Raw genomic sequence first — 15,828 nt, 5'->3', positions numbered from 1 at the left:
TCATGCACGTGCACATGTATACACCATAGGTGGGTAATGTGTTTTCGCGTATTTTCATGTCATGTGAAAGCAGGGAATCATAGCTTCAAATTGACATGGTTGTTCAGTTTGACCCACCAGTTTTGGAGATATTGAGGCTTATAGAGTAATGTCTTGCAGAAAAACAGTGAGTTGAGAAAACAGGCATGAAGGTTCACTTCTGTGGTCTCTAACATTACACCTAGCTACATGTTTAAGCATTTATTTCAAATTTACATGATTTCAGCTCTGACGCATATTTCAGACATGCTCTAGTATGTGAAAAGTCTGCCTGTGCAATTGACTCATTAGCACAAGAAGAAGAAAAAAGTTTTTCTCCTCTGGTGAAAAGCTGGAATTTGCGCGATGGCAGGCTCTCAGTTAAATCTGGTCACATATAGGCAACGACTGATTGACAGACATCAGCCTAAGCATTGAATTGAGACATTTATGCATGACCACTGAAAACAACTACCGTAATTTCCAGACTATAAGCCTCTACTTTTTTCCCATGCTTTGAACCCTGCAGCCTATACAATGGTGCGGCTAATCTATGGATTTTTACAGCTAACGGCCACTAGGGGACCTTCTAAATCTATCTCTATGACCACCTGCTTTGTACTGTATATATATTAGTTTTTTTCCCAAAATTTAGCTTATATTCAGGTGCGCTTTATAGTCCGGAAATTACGGTAGTATTTATTATTTTAATTCCGGGACAATTCCGTAGTGAATGTTGAAAACACGACACTGAGATTGAAAGCGGGCCAACCACACCTATTTTAAGTGCTAAGGCCAACACACCTCAACTGCACTGGGTTTCGACTTACCTGCCTGCACTGCGCCTGCTAGTAAATGGGTTAACCAAAAGTTAGCTCACGGATAAGCAATCCTATCGTGGGAGGATCGCGGACCACCCGAGGCATGATTTTTCAGTGATCAGTGATCGGCCGTAAATAAAGCTCAATTTCATTAGAATCCAGGATTAGAATCCGAGATAAAAAGGGTGATTTCGACTATCGTTCCGTCAACGAGGGGGGGGGGAACCTATTTACTGACGGACCAACCACTTCCTGTTTTTTCTCCTAGACACGGAGACACTGATAGACAGTAGTAGCCTATAGCGCAATCTCAAACTGAATATAAAACATTACAACAAATACAACAAACAATACAAACCATTAAAAGACGGAGATGGCACCCATGTTGGGTGTTTTAAGCATTATGTTATGCTTTAGCTATTGAAAAATAGCAGATCTACAAGCTCGTAGCGCGGGGAGCTTGTAGATCTGCTATTTCTGAAAAACCATGAAAATGTGGCGCAAATTTGTAATATATATTATATCAGAGTGAACGTTTTTAACTCAAATCTTTGCTTCTGGGAGGGTTCCTGGAACTACATATTCTCAGATGGGGGTCGGCGGCCAGATACATATAATTGTGGGGCTCCTTGACATGACAAACCACTGACATAGAAACATAGGTTTTTCAGAAAACTGTCGAAGGTCTAAATGGGTTTTAGAAGGCTGAGCAGGTGTCATACGGTAGCTCTATCCTTACCTTAGTGGAAGGCTTTACTGCTGATGTTCCTGGTTTTCCTGGAGAGCCATTTTGTTTCCCTTTGGGCTTCTTACGCAGAGACTCTGGACTCTGAGGAAGGAAGCGAACATCGACGCCACATTGTCAGGTCGTTCATTCAGCTGATGCTCTTCCTCTGTGACTCACACAGTGAATGTGCAGATAGAGCCTTCTTAACAGTGTTGATTTCGTCGACTAAAAATAAGACGAAAAATGTTCGTCGACTACCTTTGGTCACTGACTAAAACTAAATGGAAACTAATAACAAATAAAAACTAGACTAAAATGTTAGGAAGGGACTAGTGGACAAGAGATCCAGTTTTATGCTAAGTTGCATGCTGAAAATAGCAGCGTCGCAGCGCGTTGTGTATTTCATCAACGCTTTAACAATGATATCATTATTACCAATATGAACTGTAAGCACGTGCTTAGCCCATTAAAACCTGAGGCCCATTCTAAAAAGGTTTCCATATCAGTGGTGCTCAAACTATTTCAGGTCAAGGACCAGGACCATTTATTTGGCCGCCAACCCCCATCTCAAAATATTTACCGGTAGTTCCAGGGACCCGCAGAAGCAAAGATTTGAGTTAAAGCTAAAATATATATATATATATTCAAAGATTTGCGAAAATCTTCACAATAAACAATAATAATTACAGATCTACAAGCTAGTACAAGCTCATATTGTGGCACAAAGTGGTACTCTATATGAGCTTGTCGATCTGCTATTTTCGAATATCTTAAGTATAATTAAAAGTGGTAAAAAGCATAGCTGAAAATCATAAAATGACACTGATGCTTTCTCGGGTTTCAACGGGCTAAAGCGTCAGAATGGTGCCCTCTTGTGGGAAACAGTCATCTCATTATCGTCTTTGTTTACACCATCAGTGTCTCATTTATGCATCCCCGCGGGGGGGAAAGGCAGGTGTTACAACAACCAGTAGGTGGATAGAGATATTAAATACAGCTTGAAACGAGGAATAGCATCATTATGTATATATTAAAGCGGTATTAAGTCATACACTCAGTGGCCACTTTATTAGGCACACCTGCTCGTTAACACACACAGTCTGCCCTTCCAAGCAGCCAATCGTGTGGCTGCGGCGTGATATATATATATATATATATATAGTCGTCAGGCAGAAACCTTGTATCTACTTCCATATTTTAACTTTTAACTTTATTTTTATATAAATTAGTGCTACTACATTTTTTGCCTGGACAGTTAGCTCAATACCCGAGGCGGGTTGGCAAAAGGGCCTTTCTGTGTGGAGTTTGCATGTTCTCCCCGTGTCCCCTAGGGTAGGTACCCTCACAAAAAACATGCAGTAATCCTGGTCTCTAAACTGCCTCCCCCTGGCCAGCCGGGGCGCCTGATGGAGGGGAAAGGAACTGGTTGGAATAACGTGTTCCTTCCACGTGCTAAGTGAAACTCCCCCCTGTCAGGTGTAAAGGAGCAACTTGGACACTCAGGCATGAAGGAAGCATGAGTTCAAGTCTGTTGCTCTCCCCATGTCCCCCATATATGGGGACCAGGTTGGCGGAGAGTGTGTAGAGCCCAGGATCACATTAAATAATTGACACAGGGGTGAAAAATGGGTAACGAAATCGTGGGGATATATATATATTTTTTTAAATAGCAGATCTATAAGCTCATAGTGCGACACGTGATATATACCTTGGCTGGTAATCCAGTCTGGCAGTGTACCGCGGGTTTGACTCCCGACGGCCTTTACTGCATGTCACCCCCCCCCCCCCATTTCCTGTCAGCCTACTGTCTTTCCCTCCATTAAAACCCATTTTGGGCGGGAACCCCTTTTGGTGTTTCAAGCATTATGTTCTACTTTAGCTATTGAAAAATAACAGATCTACAAGCTCATAGCGAGCTTGTAGGTCTGCTATTTTTGAAAAGTCGTGAAAATGTGGCGCAAATCTTTGAATAATATATTATTTCAGAGCGAACTTTCTTAACTAAAATCTTTGCTTGTGGGGGAATCCCTGGAACTACACATTTTCACATGGGGGTTCACGGCCACATACAGATAATTTTGGGGGTCCTGAAAAAGGTTGACCACCACTGACATAGAAACAGGGTTTTTCTGAAATTTTGTAGAATCGTACTCCGGTCTAAATGGGTTAAAAAAGCCAAAATACTTATTTTCCAATCTGTCTACGACGTCGACACACACTGCGTCTCGCTGCTTTCCCCCGTCGGGCCCTACTCCATCCATCCATCCATCCATCCATTCATCCACCACCTTCCATTACCTAAGTATTGCTCTAGGAAATTACATGTGTAATTGCCTTGTAGCGGGTTGTGTCAACACGGGCAATTACAGCTCCTCGTTCATTCCAACGTGAATACCAGGGATTGCGAGGGAAATGTTCGGGAGCTCAGAAAATGCATGTACTTGAAGCCGAAGCCATTACCAGGTAATTACACAGGTTGACTGAGGGGAACGGGGAACCTGACGGCTGGGGAAAGACCCGTATTAGCTGGTGGAACAACAAGGGATGTTTGTTCGGAAACTATAAGTGAATGATCAGCACTGACAAATGGAGGATACTATGTATCCGTGTTGCCTCTGTGCAGCAGAAAGAGAGGTGCTTGTTTCTGTTTGGATCCCTCTCATAGCAGCTGTGCCAAATGTGGATTACAGGGTTTCTCAAAGTGGGTCAAACCCTAGTGTGCCGTGATGCAAGTCCAGGGGTGCCACAGGATACTTTATTTGGCACTTAGACCCTCTACACTTTGTTAAAACGCATCCGAGTTCCACTGTACTTACATTTTCAGCCTTGGAGTACAGTACTGACGCGTTGTGAGCTTGTAGATCTGATTTGGTGAATGTTCCCACCAGATTAGCCCATTCTGAACGGGTGGTGTTTTAAGCATTATGCACAGAGTGCCGCGCTACGAGCATGTAGATCTGCAATCTTTTAAAAATCTTGAAAATGTGGCGCAAATCTTTGAATATATTCTTTCAGAGTGCACGCTTTTAACTCAAGACTTGAGGTCTGTGGCCAAATACATATATTTCTGGCCTGGGGGTCAAAGTGGTTAAACACCAAGTATAAAAGTTATTTTCAATCTGTCCTATAATGGAAACAACATATTCGCTCAAATCTTCCTCGTGACATACTGTCACTGAAAGATTTACATGTAAATCTTTCTCCGAGAAATTTGACATAAATATAAGGTGCTGTACAGTTCAATGTAATTCTGCAGTGTTGTGGATGAAAAGGTTTTTTATTTACAGGGCTGACCAGAACCACTGTACTGGAGGTTCCAGCTCTGCGGCCCGAACACTACATGAGTTTGGGCTGCTACTCCACACAAAATAGCCGATCTCCAAGCCTACAGTCACAACGCCTCACAGTGGGCTAATAAAGTCCTCGCGGGTTTCTAGGGTTCAAGTTCAAAATATATCCTTATCATGCAAAGCTTTGGCAACCCCCTCGCCTTGTAGTAACTCTGAAGACCCCCTAGCAGACCCCCTGTTGAAGACCCCTCATTCTATTGCTACATGTCATTATAATACAAGTGATAATAATAATAATACAAAAAGTGATTGGAATAGATAGAGGGGGTGGGGGGGTAGACGGCCTCAGATGGGGGGGGGGGAGGAGGAGGAGGGAAGGGTGTGAGGAAGAATTGACTGTATAAATCAACAGGTGACAGAAATGCTCAGCTGTCGTCCTGCCCTGCGGCAACAAAAAAAAAGAATGGCTGCCTGCTCACATCGCAGGTATGTGCATCTGCCCCACTTTGATCTTTTTTCGCCCTGGCACAGTTTTACACTTGGGACGATGCCTTACGAAAAAAAAGAAGAAAAAAATCACAAACAGATACACACACACACGCGCGTACACGGAAAAAAACGAGGCAGCCTCCGCGCACGCGCGCACACACACACACACACACAGAGAGAGAGAGAGACACGTGTATGCATGCAAGTGATTGCGCTAGCACGCAAAACAATGTTCAAAGACAAAGGCCAGGTGCAAAGAGGAGAAATGGCACGAGAGAGACGATCAAAAGAGCAATGATATGAACAGCCGGGATGACAGAGGGACAAAGTTATGCGTGTGTGTGTGTGTTACACAAAAATGAGAGGATTCTTTTATGCACACACAACTAGTGCGCTCGTTTGTGAGCGTGTGTGCAATGTGTCTGTGTGACCATTGTGCATGTGCGCAAAATCGCAAATGCATGTACGCCTGGTCTTCCTGTGTGTGTGTCTTTGCGTGCGTGGCGTGGGTGCGTGCGGTGGCCGTCTGCTATAGCATAAACCTAGATTATGTCATTGGTGCTGCTGGTGGGGACTGTGAGAATCCCAGGAGTAGATTACAGAGGAGAAATCCCATCATTACTCCTTGCACCAGACCCTGTGGTTTGCTCTCTGAAAACAGGTGGGTGCAAAGAGAGAGCAAGAGAGAGAGAGGGAACAAGATCTAAAAAGTTCCGTGTTCCGTCTCTCAGACGAGCGCCGGACGGACAGACAGACGGACAGTGGGTCAACGAGGGCAGAAGGGGGCGAGGAGAGGAAGCTACAGCTGCACAGGGCTTGATTGCCAGTAATAGAGAGACTTCCAAGACGGCGTTGATTTCGTCGACAAAAACCTACGACGAAAAATATTCGTCGACTACCTTTTCTTCACTGACGAAAACTAAATGAAAAACAAACTATGATGACTAAAGACTGAGACTAAATATATTAACAATTTCGTCAACAAATTAAAAATAAATTGACTAAAATGTTACTAGGGAAGGACTTGAAGTGGAGAAGAGATCCAGTAGAACTAAAAGACAAGTAATTTTATGCTTGGTTGCGCTTGGGTGTTGAACTCTATAGCAGCTTGTGAGCTTGTATATCTGCTATTTTCAGCATGCAACCAACCATGTATGAATCGGGCATTACAACACCATCAAGGCCAATTAAGTACATTTTTGTCGACAAAATCAACTGTAGATTTAGTATACTAAAATCTTCATGTTTACTAGACTAAAACAAAACCTTTACAGATATATATCTGATATGAAATTAAATGTATTCAAAAGACTGACTACATTTGATGTCATAAGACTGCTTCAAGAAGACTATTATCTTCCCCTGCAAACGAGGACGAGCACTGACACCTGGTGGACACAGAACAGGACTGGAGAACAAATAATAATAATAAACTACCCACTTTTTCTATCCCCAAGCCCTAATCCAGTGTTGTTGAAGTACTCAAAAATCTGCCAAATAAACTCCAAAACCGATTTTTCTAATACTTTATCAAATGATCAAGTAAACAAATAAGTCGACCAATTAAAAGATTTAGCCGGCGACTGATTTTCCCATTCTCGCTAGAATATAAATACAGAACTGAAATGCACAGAATTATGTCAGAAAATAAATCAACAAATAACTTCATAATTATTGTTAGGGTTTTCAAATCCCCATGAAAACCAGGAAAGCATCTGTGTCACTTTAGATTTTAATCACTTTGGATATCCAAAAATATGATGAGCATTAATTGTTGGGCCTAAATTAATAAAAACTTGTAAAACTGGAATGGGGAGGTGCCTATTGGATAACCCTCAAGTGGTGGAACGTAACCAAGTAAATTTATTTAAGTTACTTAACACGGAGCCAGAACCGTAGTAACTGTAGGCTTAAATTAATGGTCTAGACTGCCAGAACCATAGCCTACGTTTTCCAGGGTTTATATTCTTTAATCCATGTTTTGATCGGATCGTATCGTTAGCTGCCACTCGTTAGCATAACAGTCAAAGTGATACAGTGGCCATTTTGAAGATGCAAGCGCATCCACTTGCAATTAATGTGCGCAATGAATGTGGTTTCTGGTGAATACAAGGTTTTTCAACTGCCTACAGCAGGCACTGTGATACTCGCGGTCGGGTTTCTTTCCACCACCGACCGAGAGAACAACAACCGGTCAAGACACCACACACAGCATTGTGTCATTGTAACATGCAGTTATGGATATTTGGCTCTTCAATATAAGGGTTACGTGAGATAAAACCTTGCATAAACATAAAGGAACAAATGCTTACCTTTTTGGGCTGCGCTTTTGCTGATTTCTTCTTCTTTGTTGCATCCCCTTCATCACTTTCATCATCGTCGTTGTCGTCATCGTCACTGGATGGTAGAATCAGGACGGGAACCAATGAGGATAGCAGGAAGACAAAACAAAATGCCATTTAGCAAGGCAGTTGGCACATTACACGCAAACACACAGAGAAAACAATTTAAAAAAGGCATACTCATCATCGTCTTCATCACTGTCGTCTTCATCGTCATCATCCGAGTCCATCTTTAGCTTTTTCTGCAGAGTAAGAACAATCTGAATCAGGCCTGAATTATATAGGGCATAGGGCAAGTGCAACGATTAGGAACATAACAACACAGGGAAAGAAAATGGCCCAAACAATGTTCCAACATTAAAATGAGAGTGGATCATGAGTGTTGTTATGACAATTTTAATGAGATATATGGTATATCGTCGCTGCTAGGGCAGATCTCCATATTTCAGCGATTGTAGAGCGAGAAGTAGCTATAATAGCGGATCTGAAAGCCCACAACGCATCGCAATGACAGTCATTGTGAGCTCGTGAAGCTGATATTTTGGCTACTTTTGAAAGATGTTGAAGATGAACTGTGTCTGGAGTTTGAAATAAATATTGAACCATTGTAAAATATTAACAAGAGCTTGTGACTAAATAAAAATTTGGATCCATTGGAAGTCAGGTTGTTTTTGAGCGGTGCCTAGTCTCGTGTAGACAGACAACTATTCCACAATCTCCGAATGCTATATAGAGTCTGGAACTACACCTCCCGAAAATCTGAGTAAGGAAGCTGCCATTTCAGTTCACGAAAATATATTTTAAAATATCTTTGGAGCTTATTTTTTTTTTCTTTTCTGCTAAGCAACAAGCTGTATATGCTTAGAAGCCATAGATTTCTATTTATATTAGGATACATTTGCGCGACTGTGAAGACGAAAAGGAAGTGAGGAGGAGTATCCACTTCCGCTTTATATTTTACTCATGACTCTTACGTTGCTCCAGACTGTATGATGGAAGCATTTGGAAATTGCTCTGGATGTTCCGGGGACCCCACACGGACCCCCCGGGGACCACCACATGGTAACTTATTTCTTGACCGTTTCGGACGTGGGACGTGATTTTTATTACATTTCCTGAAAAGTAACCGTTTTGGTTAGATGGTTTCCTTCCAAACGGCGACAATGCGGTGATTGTGTTAGACTTAGAGAGAGAGTGTGAGTGTTTGTTTCCTCACGTGTATTGTGAGCACATGGTCCTGTTGAGTGTGAAATAGCTACTGCCAAAGGTTAAGTGTAGAGAACAACACTGAGGAGATGTGCTTCTACACACATGGATCCAGAGCCGGCGAAAACATGCAGCTGCATCCTCAAATCAACACGAGTAACGAGCGGCAGGTGCTGTCCGTTCCCGAAGCACGAAAACGCCCACGCCTTATATTTTAACCCTGAAGCTAAATTGTAATAACAGCATCAATAAAAAAATATAATATACAAAGAATTACCATGATGTGCAGACAAGAAAAATAATAATGATTAAAAAGAATAGTGATTATAAAACCATCTAATAAAATAAAATAAATACTGTTCAGTTCATACACAAACCTAAAACCCCATTAGAGCTGCAACTACCCATTATTCTCTTAACGATTATTCTATAGATTACTTTTCTTTTTAATTGAATAGTGGATATCGTTGCTGTCGGGCAGAAACCTCTTACTGTATCTCTCAATATTCTAACAGTTTTGGTCAGGTGAATCCTGACTAACAACTGCTCATGAAACGTAAGCGACCCTGTCATGACTGGCTGCCCCTAGCCTCGATACCCAGGCAATCATTTTCGTCGGCGAAAAAAATGGAAGCCTGGAGGAACGCATTGGCCTCGCTCTGGTCTAGAAGTGGGAGGAGTCAACCCTTCCGGGGGACGTCGCTCCAAATTATGTGACGAAATACTTAAATCAATCAATCAATCACTCACTCAATCAATGGTTTACCTATGATCCTAGATTACCATGTATATGCATTTGCATTTCATGTTTTCCTTTCTTACTGGGGTGCAGTACTTAGTTTAGACAGTACTTAGTTTAGACTAGTCATTTGGTTAGACCAGTCATTAGTCCTACAACTACAACCTATCTCAAACCCTCACCCTAACCCTAACCTCCCACGGGACAGCACACCTAAACCTAACCTTAACCCATGTCTAACCAATGACTAGTCTAAACTAAGTATGCACCCCTGCTTACTGCAAATCGCTCTGGATTAAGCGTCTGCTAATGTCTAAATTGTAAGTAAGTAAGTCAAACTCTAAAATGGTAACTACCGGTAGAGCCTTCTTCCCCTTCATCAGCAGACTGGCAGGTCTCTTCACGGGTGACGTATTATTCTCCTCCTCGTCATCATCTGAATCTTTCACACCTGCAAAGGAAACAAAATGGTCAGCATGAATATGCATGAGAATCACTGAGGGGGTCCTTGACATGAAATCACTGATATAGAAACATGAGATTTTTCAGAAAATTGTCATGATTTAGGAAGACTTTTTTTATTTCGACGTCGGGTCTAAATGGGTTAATTGTAACCGAGGCACAGGTTTTTAAATTATCGTGGGTTTTGAAGTCAGCCCTAACTAGTTAGTAAAACTAGTGTCAGTATAGTGTCAGTTCAAAGTGCGGTGCCGTGCTATGAACTTGTAGGTCTGCTATTTTTGAAACATTGTTAAAATGTGTAAACATTTTAAATCAAATCTTTGCTTCTGGGGGGGGGGGGGGGGATCCCTGGAACAACATATTTTCAGATGGGGGGGGCGGAGGCACATTACGTATAATTTTGGGGTCCTTCTCCTTGACATGAAATATTGAGCACCACTGATACAGAAACATAAGGTTTTTCAGAAAACAGAAGACATTTTTTTTGGGCTGTAGCATTACTACTCACTGACAAAATGCTGTCCACTGACATAGATGGGTCCAGAGCCGGATTGGAGACGGAAGGTTACGGGAGGAGTGATTTCAAATCCACCTAAACCCAACTGGACACAAAACAACAAAACAAGGTCATTATAAATTATTTGCTGAGCATTGAGCAAGTACAGCAAGTTCTCAACTTTAATGGCAAGACTCTGATCCGGAGTAACTTATGAGCGTGTAGGCTTTGGTTGGTTGGTTGGTTGGTTGGTTTCTTTTTTTGGTTGGTTTATTTTCAGCAAGTGTAAAAACAGTCAATACGACGGCATCAAGGACCGCCAAAATACATTTTGTTCGACTAAATCAACTGTTAGATTTAGTCAACTAAAATCTTATGACATTTAGTCGACTAAAACAAAACTAACACTAAAACATTCCAGGTGACTACAATTGTGACTAAAACTAAATGAGAACTATTCAAGAGACTATAACTAAAATCTAAATTTGCTGCCAAAAACAACACTGGACAGAAAGTAGCTCATGATAATGCAAGCTTTCCGTACTACAGGGCTACAGATGACTGAGGTGCGATGAACAGTACTCACAGAGGGCAGGACTGAGGGTCTCAGAGCAGCTAGAGGGACTTTGGTCGTCTTTCCGTCGAACGCTAGGCCTTCGATCTCCACCACATGAAGCTCATCCTCAGCTTCAGCGCCCACACACACCTTGAACACAGACACGGGCGTCAACTGTCAATTGGGTATGGCAAGGTATGGGGCTCCAGGGGGGGGAAATACATTTACTTAAAAAAATATATATATATTCATGAATCTGTCTCATCTGCGTCTATTATTATTGTTGTAAATGGTGGTGCCATATTAGCCCGTCAGTAGATGGAGCTGTTGGCACAGTTATCCTATGTTCAAAGGCAGCCTCACAGCTATGACAGGTTAAAAGGGTTCACTTCCTCTTTTGAGGCAGATAGAGAAATGTAGCCATGTTGAGTGTTCTCTGTATGTTCTTCTGCAAATGGTGAGATTTCTTGACCTGAAGTTACCACAATTCTGTTTTTTAAGTTACCGGTACTGAAAAATAACTACAAATGCAAATTAGAACAAAGTAAATCGCTTTCACAATGCATTACATTCTCGATCTTGACAAATGGTGGACCGGTTCAGTCGGTCAGCACAGGTGCAATGCATTATTGTTCGTTAGCAGCAGTCAAGTCGGAGGATGAGAGCTGTTTACTTGTGGTTGTGGTTAACCACTGATGGACTAATCATCATGCCTGTTTTCATACGAGTTACAGCATTTGTCTCTTCTTTTTTTTTAAATAATTTTTATCCCACGATTTTGCAACCCATTTTTTCACCCAGTGTCAATTATCTAATGTAATCCTGGGCGCTACACTTCCTCTGGGGGGGGGGGGGGCAGCGGACTGACCTCATGCTTCCTTCTATGCATGAGGAGTCCAAGCTGCTTCTTAACTGACAGGGGGGAGTTTCCCCGGCCGGACGTAGTGCGTGGAAGGAACACATTATTCCGACCAGTTCCTTTCCCCTCAATCAGGCGCCCCAGCTGGCCAGGGGCAGGACCGCAGGTAGTTTAGACACTCTTATGCTCACTTTTAAGGCATAGGCATTAGTAGGCTTAGGCTACTGCTGGCTTATTCTCTTCCATTTGTATTTGCTGCGTTTGGAGTGAAACTGGTCTGGTCTGTAACTGGTCCGTTCAGGTGATACTGCTGTTATGTTGTTATGTCCGGTCAAATTGATTGCTTGTCAAGTCAGAAGTCAGGTACGCTATTCCTTTGTGCATGTTAAGAAATGACAGTTGATTAGCACATTGTGTTGGCCAGAACTTAGCACAGCCACCATGGAGGCAGCTGCCTGCCCAAGTGAGCTCTTGCCTGCCCTGGCCCGGCTGAAAGACTGACCGAAGGAGAACAAGACTAACAAAAACAAAACGTAAAAGAGCATAACAAAAGCAACAGTTATTTTCTTTTAAATCAAGTAGAGGGTTCAGTGGTACTGAATTTGCAGCTCAACAAAAAAAATTCATCCTAGTGTATGTATGACAGAGGACACGATAGATTTAAATCTCTACGGTATGATTATTGTGTGTATTTTCATCACGGTAAACAATAATAATGATATATAATCGTCCCATCCCTACTGGCATACGAGGACAGTCTGCGCCAGGGGCTAAAGGGGTTAATTCCCCTGCCTGAATAATCCTTTATTATAAGCTTCATCTCCTCACACTTGTTTGTTTCCACCATGTTATTCTCTATTGCCAGGGACGTGCACACACAGACATCAAAGGGGGCTTCAGCCCCTGCCCTTCTACCCGTGTGTAAAACAACTGCCCTCTCCAGACCACACATGCAGCATTTACTGATGGTGAAAGAAATGCAAATGCCACTCCTTTCCTTTCCATGCTAGCATTCAGGAGAATTGCTTTTTTTCCCAAAGTCTCCCAAAGATCTCAACCCATCGCAGTTTTCGGGGCTTGTAGATCTGCTATTTTTGTCCAAAAGTGCCCCCTCTTTATATGGGATTTCAGCCCCTGCCCCTCTAACAGGTCGAGTGAACTTAAAGGACCACTTCACCACTTTTCAACCTACCTACCTTCATATAATTGGTCCTCACTAATGATCATGTCTGCCTGTTCTTAGCCTGTTTCATTATTGTCTTACTATTTGCACTATTAATATTTGTTCTGGAAAGCACTTTGGGTCAACTGCTGTTGTTTTTAAATGTGCTATATAAATAAAATTGACTTGACATGATAAAATGCCACAATGTCTTTCCTACTCAGTCTGTGTCTCATCATCGATGGGGAATCCAAGCTAATAGAAACTGCAGGCTTTCTATTCCTAAAAACGAAAAAGCCATCTTTATCACGATAATACAAATCTGCCTGATGATGATGTCACTGGTGGACGGGTTTCTGAACTGCCAACAGCCATCCTATGAGACACAGACTGAGTAGGAAAACATTTTATCATGAACATTAGTGAGGACCTATTATATGAAGATAAGTTGAAAAGTGGTCTTAAGTTATTTGCTGTCGCTGAAATCTACAAGTATCACCCGTTTGTTGATACATTTCCACATTTCCCCTGTAGGCTACTCTGGGTCTCTGCTCTCTGGACATGCTCTAGGAGGGCCTAGAGCATGTCGTTATCATGTACATCAGCCATTGATTTCACAATTATATTTTTTTTATAATTTTTTATAATATAATTAATGATTATATTTTCAATCCCATAGCTGGAGCGTCATAGGAACCGGACCAATGTTAAACGCTGTGGTGGGACCATTATATAGACGGAGTATACATTGGGGTCTGTATATATACAGACCTGGGATATGACGTTCCCTAGTGTCGGGGTATATGTATATACGGACATGGGAAAGAATTAAAAAGGAAAGTGTAGTCTTACTTACGGCTTTGAGTGACAGCTGGTGTTCTGTGTCATCATCTTCAACGTCAACTTTGAATTCCCGTCTGTCTGACTTGAGGGTACAACCTAGGCAAGGCATTTGTATTTGTAGAGCACATTTCAACAACAAGGCAACAATCAATGTGGTTTGCACAAAACATCAAGCAAAGCCAAGGAAATGCAATAATACAATTATAAAATTACAAAATGTAGGATGCATAAAACCAAATGAATAAAAAGAAAATCAGAATAGATAGTTAGTTACAGTGCAGATGAGAAAATAAAAGAGGAAAATCTAGTTTGTTCCAGATAGGCCTATGTGGTGCATAAAAACTAAATGCTGCTTATCCACAATCCGCAATTTGCAACACTATATATATTTTTATTTATTTAGAATGGGTTGAATCTAGAGTAAAAGTCCACCGTAGACATATATTAATTCTGTGCAGTGTGATATTTCTTTCTAACAACACAACACCAGAGGGAGCTCTCAAAGGGCACCTATGGCTGCAATTCAAAACTGGCCCAGTAAATCCCGAATCCCCCACCCACCCCTTTCCCCTCACTATTTGTTTTCCCCCTTTTTACCTCCTTTATGATGATTTCCTGTTCTTTGGCTATATAGATGCGTATATTCGTACGTCTCTTAATGTTATGATGAATTGAAGAAGGTGGACCCTCTTGTAAACAAGTGTACTGCTTTATTGGGTCGTCCACTCACAGTTAACAGTTTTTGTATTGAGTTGTACTTGAAATGCACTAATTCTGTGAATAAATACTTCAATCAATCATGGAAGTAAGTCACTCAAGGCCCTGCACCTGTTTGGAAAGCATAATGCAGGAAGCTGCAGCAGATGCGAGTGCTTCCAAACTCGCAGAAAAGAGTCACCTGCACGGGATTTCTTGACAGAAAATAGCTCATATAATTATGTCTACGGTTGGATTTGTATGAAACAAACACGTTACAGATTGAAAGAGGATGATTCAAGATTGCCTTTGTTGTTGCACAGCTTCAATGTTGGTGAGTTTAACGTTGTTTAATACAATCAGATCGGACTTTTTCTTGTTTGAATGAATCATATGGGTGATGTTTGTTGCAATTCTAGATTAATTTAAACCCATTATAAAAGATCTAGTGTTCGTTTATGTGTGGTTGTAGTAGTAGGGAGGGCAGAAAGCAGACCTTTCCCAGATAACCTGTCCTGAGAGGTCTAGAGATGGTTCATCATCGTAGGAGAGGAAATGTATTTATTTTGGCCCCTACCATTTAAAGCTTTAGCCTAGTATAGACTAGCCCTGAAACAATTATCATGGCAGTCATGTTTCAGGGCTAAGTATAGACTAGCAGTAGTAGTAGTAGTAGTGTTTTGAAAACAATTCTATGACTCACGGGGAGCGTGTACTGTACGGAGGTACGACCATTGGTGCCACACAAATGTAACCGATTATTCGGCACCGTGTAATTATTTAGTAGCAGTAGTGTAGACAAACGTAACCGGTTTTAATTAAACCAATAATTCTGGCTACATTTCAATGTGGAATCTCCCGCAACAACAAAAGGGCTGAATTGGCGCCAGCTGCAGAGGTTTTAGCCTCATCATCATAATCTAATCGGTGTTGGAAACACACAGCCTCAAAATGCTAAACAATGTATGAACAGCAAATTATAATAAATAGCCAAAGCCCTGCTTTGTGCAACACATGATTTTAAAGCTACAATAAACGAGCTCTCTCACCAAACAAATACATTTGTGGTCTGGAATCTGGAATATCGTCCTCCATCTTTTTTGTGGGGCTGTTGTGTTTACA

General features: G+C 41.7%; 1 protein-coding gene across 2 annotated transcripts in view; it reads right to left on the bottom strand.

Moving 5' to 3' along the window:
* The window catches only part of npm1b (nucleophosmin 1b), a 32,039-nt gene extending 16,211 nt beyond the window's left edge, over positions 1–15,828 (bottom strand). Inside the window, exons 1-8 of one of the 2 annotated variants that reach the window (XM_080773672.1) lie at positions 15,756–15,828; positions 14,024–14,106; positions 11,177–11,296; positions 10,603–10,696; positions 9,989–10,083; positions 7,868–7,929; positions 7,658–7,742; positions 1,579–1,668 (exon numbers count right to left, since the gene is read on the bottom strand). In XM_080773672.1, the coding sequence (XP_080629798.1) occupies positions 1,579–1,668; positions 7,658–7,742; positions 7,868–7,929; positions 9,989–10,083; positions 10,603–10,696; positions 11,177–11,296; positions 14,024–14,106; positions 15,756–15,801 (675 nt within the window). In that variant the 5' untranslated portion in view covers positions 15,802–15,828. The remainder of the gene's footprint in view (positions 1–1,578; positions 1,669–7,657; positions 7,743–7,867; positions 7,930–9,988; positions 10,084–10,602; positions 10,697–11,176; positions 11,297–14,023; positions 14,107–15,755) is intronic. The other variant, XM_080773673.1, reaches the window with a different exon arrangement.

The sequence above is a fragment of the Protomyctophum bolini genome, assembly GCF_963924005.1.
Source record: "Protomyctophum bolini genome assembly, chromosome: 10".
Lineage (NCBI taxonomy): Eukaryota > Metazoa > Chordata > Actinopteri > Myctophiformes > Myctophidae > Protomyctophum > Protomyctophum bolini.
Note: the sequence above shows the minus strand (reverse complement) of the source record. Positions and strands in the feature narration are given on the sequence as shown.